Below are 10,024 nucleotides of genomic sequence, written 5' to 3' on the forward strand. Positions count from 1 at the left end.
GCCGCAAAGCCATGCTTCCCTGCCCCGCACTCACTCCCTCTCCCACAGCACCCAGGGTGAGGTCCCCAGCTGCCGTCTTGAGGAACTTGGAGCCCCCCAAAGTCTCTGCTTGCCTTTTAGTGATATCCTTTCCCCACCCTCCCCTCCATCTCACTCCTGTTACTCCTTGTCACTCACCCTTAGGCCGCAGCAAATCCCTCTTGGCCAGGGTCTGAGCTCTTCCTGTAGCCCATTCAGGGTGAGACTGAGCTGGCAAAGGGCTTCTTGGAATGGCCCGCTGAGGTGGCCCATTTTCTGTCTCCTGCAGGGTGATGTTGGTGAGAAAGGCCCAGAGGGAGCCCCTGGGAAGGATGGTGGACGAGTAAGTGAATGTTGGTTGTGGGCTTCTTGGGGACCGGGAGGTAGGGATAGATGCAGGGGACCCTGTAGGTCCCCAGCCCTGCACTCAGGGAAGAGAGGGGCCATGCATGTGTGCAGTCCCTCGTCCTATCTCAGCTGTCTGCGCTGGGCAACCACAGGGACTTCCCTGTCCAAACTGAGGGCCACAGGGTGAGAGGGAGTTCTGGGGCCAGGGGGGCACACCAAAGTCTATTGAGTGTGGGATCCCAGAGTCCCTGCTCGGCTCCACGTCCCCTACCAACTCTCCCTGCCTTCCTCACCTCTGCCTTTTCTCTCCCCAGGGTCTGACAGGTCCCATTGGGCCCCCTGGCCCAGCTGGTGCCAACGGTGAGAAGGTGAGTCCTGGCTCCCTTTTCCCCATCGAGCCTCCTTCTCATATCTTGCCAGAGACTGTTATTTATTCTCCTCACTCATCAATTGCCACCCTCCTGCCTACCAGGGGCTGCAAGGAGTAAAGGATGGGGTCTTAGAAGCAAAGTCATTGGCCGTGTGCCCTGTTGAGTGGAGCAGAGGGCCTGGGGGTGAAAGTGTATTAGGCAACCGCCCTGAGGAGGGTGCAGGTGTGGTGGTTAGGTCAATAGGAGAAAGGCTGTGGGTCAGGGGACCCCAAGCCCCTGTTCACTGTCAGGGTTTCTGGATGCACTTTGCTCCAAAGGGCCTCACTTTGACCCCTCCCCCCTCCCAACCTTAGGGAGAAGTTGGCCCTCCTGGTCCCGCGGGAACAGCTGGTGCTCGTGGCGCCCCGGTGAGTATCTGCCCCCTGAGCCTCTATGTCTTCAGGCCCCTGGGAGCAAGGGACCAAGCTCTTTGCCTGGCCCTGCTGTCCCTGGCACTGGCTCCTCTCCTGCCCTTTGGGTTTGGGGGTGGGAGGAGAGATGAGATATAAAGGGAGAAGGCACGTTGTCCCTATGATGTGATCAGGGTGGAGGGCCTTTGAGTCACTAGGTCCTCTGACCAAGACAGGCTCTCTGACCTGGGTCCCTTTATTTAGGACTGAACTTCCTGAAGCTACTTTCGGATGCCTTCTCTCTGGGGTTGCAGTGCAAGAGGCTGGGTTGGGCCGGCAGGGGCTCTGGGCTCGCAGGAGGGAATAGAGCAGGCAGGCAGTGGGGCCTTACCCCTCCTGGGCCCCCTTCTCTCACAGGGCGAACGTGGAGAGACTGGACCTCCTGGACCCGCTGGATTTGCTGGTCCTCCCGTGAGTGCCCCGGTGGACCCTCCCTGTCACCCCCTCCACTCAGGCCAGCTCCACATCCAGCACTTGAGCACACCTTGCAGCCTGTGGGGGAGGGAGGGACAGAATTTAAAGAGAGGAATGGTCACTTTCCTCCTCTCTTTTGACATCTGCACACTGATATAACAATCCTTAGACCCAACTTTCAGGCCCAGGGTGGACACACACATGCACACATACTCAGAGTCTCTGGCCCTTTTGGAAGGACCACAAGTATTTGGCTTGCCCCCTCACTCATCACTCCTTTCCTCCTTCCTGGGACAGGGTGCTGACGGCCAGCCAGGTGCCAAGGGTGAGCAAGGAGAGGCCGGCCAGAAAGGTGACGCTGGTGCCCCAGGTCCTCAGGGCCCCTCTGGAGCTCCTGGGCCTCAGGTGGGTAGTGCCGAGCTCCCCCAAGAACCATTCCCACAGGGCAGGGTGAGGGATAGACAGGCAGAGAATGGCTGGGAGGCCTGGGGATGCCCCACCTGAGTTTAGGACCCTCCACCCAGCAGACTGTGGAGCCTGCTGCTGCTGCCACCACAGGAGGGAAAGGCTGTGGGGAAGAGTTTGTACTTAGGGATAAAGGCTTCAGTAGCTAAGTTGGCTTTTATTTTCCTGCGTGTGGGTGTGGGGTGTGTGGTGGGGGTGCTGGGGGATGGACACAGAGTGCAGCTACATCCCCCTGAGTGCACAGCCCTGGACAGAGCAGCCAGTCTCCTGGGGGTAGGGGGCAGGGGAGACGTGACTGGCTCTGTGGATGCCTAATGGGCTTCTCCTCCCTGAGATCTCCTAGAACACTAATCACCTGGTGGCCGGGGTGGCAGGCCGGCCTGTGACATCTTCTCTAGGCTGCGAGTTTAGTGCTAAGAAAGCTGCTTCTTTGAAAACCTAGCTCTCAGGAGTCCACTGTTGGGGCTCAGACAGGCCCTCCCCCACGGTGACCAGGCCTCACCTCTCTCTCCCTTCTTCTTTCCCAGGGTCCTACTGGTGTGACTGGTCCTAAAGGAGCCCGAGGCGCTCAAGGCCCCCCGGTGAGTGAGGGCCCTGGTCCCACCCTGACCCAGGTGGGGAGAGTGCGGTGGGTGCAGCAGCTTCTCTCACACCCTGACCCCTGGCCTCACAAAGACAGCCTGGCCCCAGAGGCTGCACTGTGGTGTTCTGGGATTCACTCACCCCCTCCTTCCTCGTACCTGCTCCTGCTCCAGCCTGAGCCCATCCTAAGGGAGGGCGCCCCTCTCTGCTGGTGCACAGCCAATCTGGGAGACCCAGCCCTGGGTGCTAGGTGCCCAGCTGAGTGCCCCCTGCAGGAGCCCAGGGCAGAGAAGCTACAGCTGCCCAATCCTGTTGCCAGACCCCACTCCCTTTTCCCTCTCTGGTTTCCCATGCCCCTTTCCACACCGGCCTCTCAGAGTCTTGGACCTCCTGAGGGACCGAGGGATTCAGGGGCTGTCCTCTTTTCACACAGGGAGCCACCGGATTCCCCGGAGCTGCTGGTCGCGTTGGACCCCCAGGCTCCAATGTAAGTGCTGCTCCTGGCTGGTTCTTTACTTGGGGTATGTGAGGCACAGGCAGGGGCTGCGAGTCTTGCTTAGTCCTCCTGATGGGGCCCCAGAGAGCCCAGGCTCACCCCTCTGTGCCCATTTCCTCTCCTGGGAGGAGTAGCTAATCGGCCATGGGGGCCCATTCCCCTTGTGGACATCTGGGAGCAGGGGTGGCCCTCTTGTTGGCCGTGGGCAACATTATCAGCTGGCTGGGGCTCGAGCCCTCAGACTTCTGGCTTGGTGGGCAGGATGGGGCTGGCATAACTGCCTTTGTCACACACACACATTTCTTGCGCCTGCTCTGTGCACCTGGCCCTGTACAAGTCATACATTGTGCCGTTGGAGTTTGCAGTGGAGGGAGGAGAGATCAGGAAAAGCCACCCAGCTCACCAGCAACACAAAAAGAGTAGGGGGAGGGGGTGCACAGGCTTAGGGGACAAAGGAGCTGGGGTTGAGCCCCTGAGAAATGGGGATGAGGTGGGTGGGGGAATTGAGGCCGAAGGGAAAGAGGCAGGAGAGTCTCCAAGTAGATCAGAAAAAGCAAAGCTTGCAGGGGCTGGAGAAGCCAGGCTGGCTGCCCAGATCTCTCATGTTGGAGAGAAGATGGAACAGGGAGACTGGAGTAGGGGGAGGTCTAGCTGTCCTTCCCCAGGGGGAACTGCTATTCACGGTCCCTCAGTGGCTTTGGCAGCCCCGATGGACAAGGGTGAGTTGAGTCCTTAATTCCTGCATTTGCTCTTTCTAGGGCAACCCTGGACCCCCTGGTCCCCCTGGTCCTTCTGGAAAAGATGGTCCCAAAGGTGCTCGAGGAGACAGTGGTCCCCCTGGCAGAGCTGGTGATCCTGGCCTCCAAGGTCCTGCCGGAGCCCCTGGAGAGAAGGGAGAGCCTGGAGATGACGGTCCCTCTGTAAGTCCCTCGTCAGGCCTGGGCCAGCCCAGGGCCAAGGGGATGAGAGGTTTCTGAGCTCAGAGAGCATAGAGTATGGGGAGGGGAGCAGCAGGGTTCATGGGGGTGCGGGGAGGGGAGCGGAGCAGAGGCACATACTTGGAGCAGGAAGGGTGCTGCTCCCTGCAGTGCTAGCAGCCAGACCAGTGTGGGTGGGTGGGCAGCTCTGCGTCAGTTCTCAAGTTCTTGTCTCCCACTTTTCCTCTTAGGGTCCTGATGGTCCTCCAGGTCCCCAGGGTCTGGCTGGTCAGAGGGGCATAGTTGGTCTGCCCGGGCAGCGTGGTGAGAGAGGCTTTCCCGGCTTGCCTGGCCCATCGGTGAGTAAGGGGCGCGCCTTCCTCTGGGCGAGCTGGGCCCAGCCTGACTCAGGCTGGAAGCTCTTCATTCAGATCTCTGGGTGCAGTGGCCTGGACTCTGCAGCAGCAACACCACCCTAAGGCTGCCACTCACACAGCACCCTCGGAACTGTCCCTTCATCAGCCCTTTCCCCAGGGCAGGCACATTTAGAGTCCACTGATCGTCATTGTCATTGTTCCCTCAGGGTGAGCCTGGCAAGCAGGGAGCTCCTGGTGCATCTGGAGACCGAGGTCCCCCTGGCCCTGTGGGTCCCCCTGGCCTTACTGGTCCTGCTGGTGAACCTGGACGAGAGGTGAGTAGTGGGACCCATGGTGGGGTGGCCCTGACTAGGAAGAGGAGCCCCGTGCATCTCTGTGCCAGGCCAGGCAGGTCAAGTCCTGTTGCCCTGGAGAAGGGGTGACAGGATGGGCTGTGGCTGAGAGGCTCGAGCACCTGGGTGCAGTGGGAAGGCCGTGATGGGGGAGGAGGGCACAGAGACTTAGAAATGGGTGCGCGGGGAGGAGGGTGGAAGGAAGCTCTGTGGGGAAGCTTTGGCTCCCAAGTGTCAGCTAGACAGAGAGCAAGCCTGGGGCTTTGAGGGGGCACAGGGGAGCAGAGGGGGAGATGGGTAGGGGCAGCTCTAATGGCATCATCTCCCTTTGCCCAGGGAAGCCCTGGTGCTGACGGGCCCCCTGGCAGAGATGGTGCAGCTGGAGTCAAGGTAAGTATCTGGAGTCTCTGTGGGCCGTTGGGCCGGGAGGACATTCTGTCGGGCTTAATAGGTCAGCCTGGAGTAGCAGGTTGGGGTCATTGTTTTGTGTCAGTCTGAACAGACCTTCTTTCCTGGCCTCTTCTGGAACATTCTTCTCTGAGCCTGAGACCTCTCTCCTGATAGGGTGATCGTGGTGAGACTGGTCCCTTGGGTGCTCCTGGAGCCCCTGGGCCCCCCGGCTCTCCTGGCCCCGCCGGCCCAACTGGCAAACAGGGAGACCGAGGAGAAGCTGTGAGTATCGTGGGAGCAGCAGTCTGGGTGCCCAGTCTGAGGGCAGACGCAGAGGAGGCTGTCCCTGTTCCTGCCTTGCTCTGACACTGCTCTGGCTCTCTCCTTGCAGGGTGCACAAGGCCCCATGGGACCCGCAGGACCGGCTGGAGCCCGAGGAATCCCAGTGAGTATTTGAATGTCTTGAGCTAGGTCCCCAACAGGGGCAGGCTGCGAGGGCAGAGGGTGCCCTGGGGATCCGGGACTCCTGGCTCAGGTGAGGCCAGCAGAGGGCGCCCGCCCAGCCTGACCTGACCCAACCTATGTCTGTCTGTCTTGTTCCCAGGGCCCTCAAGGCCCCCGAGGTGACAAAGGAGAAACTGGAGAGGCTGGCGAGAGGGGACTGAAGGGACACCGTGGCTTCACTGGTCTGCAGGGTCTTCCCGGCCCTCCTGTGAGTGTTGCTGCCTGTGCTTGGCTCCCTAAGGCCTCCCACTGCTCAGAGCCCACTGGAGTTTCCTATGCTGCTAAGACCAGTTGGGATCATCCTAAGGAATTTCCAGGACTTCCTCAGGGTTGGAGGGAGGAGCAAATGGAATAGGAATCGGGGTAGGACACATAGCTATTCCTCCAACTCCACACACACACACACACACACACACACACACACACACGCACGCACGCGCGCACACACACACGCACACGCACACACACACATATTCAAGAGTGCCACCCATCCTGGAAGATGGGGCCCTGTCTGTGCTGACCTGTGACCTTTGCCTCTTTCTTCTGCACAGGGTCCTTCTGGAGACCAAGGTGCTTCTGGTCCTGCTGGTCCTTCTGGCCCTAGAGTAAGTGGGATGGAGTGAACCCTTCCTCGGAGTGGGGCCAGGGCGCTGGCCAGGCATCTGATTGGGAGGGAAGTGTGGCTGCTTCTGGGGAAGCCTTGGGCTCAGCAGCGGAGGTAGGACTCGCTCAGTGTGACTGTGGCCAGAAAAGCACCTGTGACCACAGGTAGGATGAACATGAGAGGAGCTCTGGGGAACAGGATTTTACAAAGAGGAGCTTAGGTGGACAGGAGAGCATGAAGCCCATTTGGAATTCTATGACTAAGAAATGTGGAGAACTGGGAGCAGAGTGGCTGGCACTATCAGAATGGCCATCTAATCAGCCCCGGCTGCTCCTGAACTTCCCTTTGCTGATGACCATTCTCTCCCTCCTCTCTCTCCCCTGGCCTACAGGGTCCTCCTGGCCCTGTTGGTCCCTCTGGCAAAGATGGCGCTAATGGAATCCCTGGCCCCATTGGACCTCCTGGTCCCCGTGGACGTTCAGGCGAAACAGGCCCTGCTGTAAGTGTCCTGACTCCTTCCCTGCTCCCTGGGGTGTGCCCAGCATCCCGGAGGCTTGAGCTTTCTGGTGCTAACAGCCTTGTGGGGCATCAGCCTACAGCTATGGTGATGGCATCCTTTATTCTGGGTCTCCATGGAAGTTCAAAGGGCCATGATTGGTTTGGTAAAAAAAGAAGAGAGGGCTAATGAAGACACTGGGAAGGTGCTATAGTTTTCTTGATCCTGGCCTGCTGTACCCCTCCCCCACCCATGGCACCTGGAAGAAAACACTCTCTTGCATTCTGACAGGTGGAATGGACACAGGAGGGGCACCTCCCCACAATCCTGGCTGATCTCTCTGTTTCCTGCTGCAGGGTCCTCCTGGAAACCCTGGACCCCCTGGCCCTCCAGGCCCCCCTGGCCCTGGCATTGACATGTCAGCCTTCGCTGGCTTAGGTGGGAGAGAGAAAGGCCCTGATCCCATGCAGTACATGCGGGCCGACCAGGCGGCTGGCAACCTGAGGCAGCATGATGCCGAGGTGGATGCCACGCTCAAGTCCCTCAACAACCAGATTGAGAGTATCCGCAGCCCTGAGGGCTCTCGCAAGAACCCTGCTCGCACCTGCCGGGACCTGAAACTCTGCCACCCCGAATGGAAGAGCGGTGAGCCTGGAGAGCAGGACCCCTGCCCCAGAGAGCGGGAAGGCAGCCCACTCGGCATGACCCCTTCAGAACAAGGGAGGGTGCAACCTTTAGTGCAAGGCAGAAGCAGGCCTGGAAGGGTTTGGCAGATGGTTGCTGCCCCATTTCACAGCAGAGAAATTGAGGCCTGGCTCCTCTCCTGCCATGGCTACATGGCGGAAGTGACTTCAGGGTAGAGTTCCATCTACCAGGCAGGCACTGCTCCTGCCTTACTGTCCAAGCCCCATGTAGCACCAGACTTTCCCATTCAGGTCTCCTTGCCCCTGATCTCTCCGTCTCCCCTGCCTTGGGCCACCTGTGGCCCTCACACCTTGCTCCTCTCCCCCTGGTGTCCCCATAGGCCTTTCTGTCTCTGACCCTCTTGGGAGGGTGTCTGTGCCTGTCGGAGCCCTGACAGGGTGTCGTCTCCTCCCCCTGTAGGAGACTACTGGATCGACCCCAACCAGGGCTGCACCTTGGATGCCATGAAGGTTTTCTGCAACATGGAGACTGGTGAGACCTGCGTCTACCCCAACCCAGCGAATGTCCCCAAGAAGAACTGGTGGAGCAGCAAGAGCAAAGACAAGAAACACATCTGGTTTGGAGAAACCATCAACGGCGGCTTCCACGTAAGAGCCTGACTGCTCTAGGCCAGAAGTGGCTCCTCAGATCTTTCTCTTCTCTCCCTGGAAGTTTTTAGCACCTTGCCCACATTCTTACCAGTTTCCTTTGGGGCTTAAGAGGAAGGAAGAGGAGGAATAGTATTTCTCCCATTTAGAGGTGGAGGAAGAGTTCCTTGGAGGCTTACTTTACACCCTAGAAGTAAAAATGTCCTCCCAGTGACCTGCTCCCCAGGCCCCTTCAGCTCCTCTGAACCCTGAACACTTGGCAGCCCCTGAAGCCCTTGGCCCCACTGAATGCCACTGCTGGGCCTCATACCACTGCTCTCTGCTCTAACAGTTCAGCTATGGAGATGACAACCTGGCTCCCAACACTGCCAACGTCCAGATGACCTTCCTGCGCCTGTTGTCCACCGAAGGCTCCCAGAACATCACTTACCACTGCAAGAACAGCATCGCCTACCTGGACGAAGCAGCTGGCAACCTCAAGAAGGCCCTGCTCATCCAGGGCTCCAACGACGTGGAGATCCGGGCTGAGGGCAACAGCAGGTTCACATATACGGTTCTGAAGGATGGCTGCACGGTGAGTCGGCCGGTGGGAGCTGCCAGAGAGATGAGCTGCCTGGGCCCAGGGCTCAGGTTAGAGTGGGTGGAGGCTTGGTCCCCAGAAGTGTTATGTTCCTAAGTGATGGGCTCATCAGAGGCGTGAGTGTGAGGGGTTATGTAGAGAAGACATGCAGAGTGACAGGTGAGGGAGAGGTGTGTGTGCCGTTCTCCCTTGGCTCCAGGGAAGTTAAGACCTTACCCAGTGTGCCCAATGACTCCTGTAGAATACCTGTAATGTGCATGGGCCGACTGGGAGAAGGAGTGATGAGGGCGTCACAGGCGGGGGCTCACTATGGGGAGCGGGGAGAGGAGCAGGGCAGGGTGGAAGAGGCCCTGCTGTGAGGACAGGAGTGGAGGTGGAGAGGGTCCTGGCCAGCCAAGAAGAGGCCTAAGGAGCACTAAGTGTGGTTTGCTCTTTGTGTTCTGAATGCTAAGTTTTGGGGTCCCAGGCAGCTGGCATTGGAATGTAAGACAACCACTAAATAGTGTCTCCTCTCTTTCTCCCCCAGAAACACACCGGTAAGTGGGGCAAGACTATGATCGAGTACCGGTCACAGAAGACCTCGCGCCTCCCTATCATTGACATTGCACCCATGGACATAGGAGGGCCCGAGCAGGAATTTGGTGTGGACATAGGGCCTGTCTGCTTCTTGTAAAAACCCGAACCCAGAAACAACACAATCCATTGCAAACCCAAAGGACCCAAGTACTTTCCAATCCCAGTCACTCTAGGACTCTGCACTGAATGGCTGACCCGACCTGATGTCCATTCATTCCAATCCTTTCACAGTTTGGACTTTTCTCCCTTCTTTCTAAGAGACCTGAACTGGGCAGACTGCAAAATAAAATCTCGGTGTTCTATTTATTTATTGTCTTCCTGTAAGACCTTTGGGTCAAAGCAGAGGCAGGAAACTAACTGGTGTGAGTCAAACGCCCCCTGAGTGACTGCCCCCCAGCCCAGGCAAGAAGACCCCCTTCAGGTGCCGGGCACAGGAACTGTGTGTCCTACACAATGGTGCTATTCTGTGTCAAACACCTCTGTATTTTTTAAAACATCGATTGATATTAAAAACAAAAAAATTATTGGAAAGTACATATTGACTTGAGCTTTGTTCTTTATTTTCCATTAGTCCTTGATTCTATAGGAGTGACCAGCCACCTTAAGGTTTTCTTCTGTTGACTTTTCAACCAAAGGGAGGGAACTGAAGCCACATTGCTTGGTTAAGTGACCTCACACAAACACAAACTTGCCTCTTTTTGTAAACCTTGGCACTGTGTGGAACCCAGGTGTGGACTGGGATGGGAGACCAAGATTTGGCACAAAAGAGGGATGGCCTTGTTCTTGAGAGTAAACACAGAACAGGACTTTGTT

General features: G+C 58.0%; 1 protein-coding gene across 3 annotated transcripts in view; it reads left to right on the top strand.

Annotated features, from left to right (window-relative positions):
* Positions 1-9,745, top strand: part of COL2A1 (collagen type II alpha 1 chain) — a 31,052-nt gene extending 21,307 nt beyond the window's left edge. For all 3 annotated transcript variants that reach the window (XM_016201193.2, XM_016201194.2, XM_087814695.1), the window contains 20 exons: positions 308-361; positions 681-734; positions 1,091-1,144; positions 1,544-1,597; positions 1,898-2,005; positions 2,593-2,646; positions 3,081-3,134; positions 3,902-4,063; positions 4,312-4,419; positions 4,644-4,751; positions 5,106-5,159; positions 5,334-5,441; positions 5,551-5,604; positions 5,764-5,871; positions 6,215-6,268; positions 6,659-6,766; positions 7,120-7,408; positions 7,868-8,055; positions 8,387-8,629; positions 9,162-9,745. In XM_016201193.2, the coding sequence (XP_016056679.1) occupies positions 308-361; positions 681-734; positions 1,091-1,144; positions 1,544-1,597; positions 1,898-2,005; positions 2,593-2,646; positions 3,081-3,134; positions 3,902-4,063; positions 4,312-4,419; positions 4,644-4,751; positions 5,106-5,159; positions 5,334-5,441; positions 5,551-5,604; positions 5,764-5,871; positions 6,215-6,268; positions 6,659-6,766; positions 7,120-7,408; positions 7,868-8,055; positions 8,387-8,629; positions 9,162-9,308 (2,163 nt within the window). In that variant the 3' untranslated portion in view covers positions 9,309-9,745. The remainder of the gene's footprint in view (positions 1-307; positions 362-680; positions 735-1,090; positions 1,145-1,543; positions 1,598-1,897; positions 2,006-2,592; positions 2,647-3,080; positions 3,135-3,901; positions 4,064-4,311; positions 4,420-4,643; positions 4,752-5,105; positions 5,160-5,333; positions 5,442-5,550; positions 5,605-5,763; positions 5,872-6,214; positions 6,269-6,658; positions 6,767-7,119; positions 7,409-7,867; positions 8,056-8,386; positions 8,630-9,161) is intronic.
* The last annotated feature ends 279 nt before the right edge of the window (positions 9,746-10,024 follow it).

This window comes from Miniopterus natalensis, chromosome 2, assembly GCF_054644295.1.
Source record: "Miniopterus natalensis isolate mMinNat1 chromosome 2, mMinNat1.hap1, whole genome shotgun sequence".
NCBI classification, from domain to species: domain Eukaryota; kingdom Metazoa; phylum Chordata; class Mammalia; order Chiroptera; family Miniopteridae; genus Miniopterus; species Miniopterus natalensis.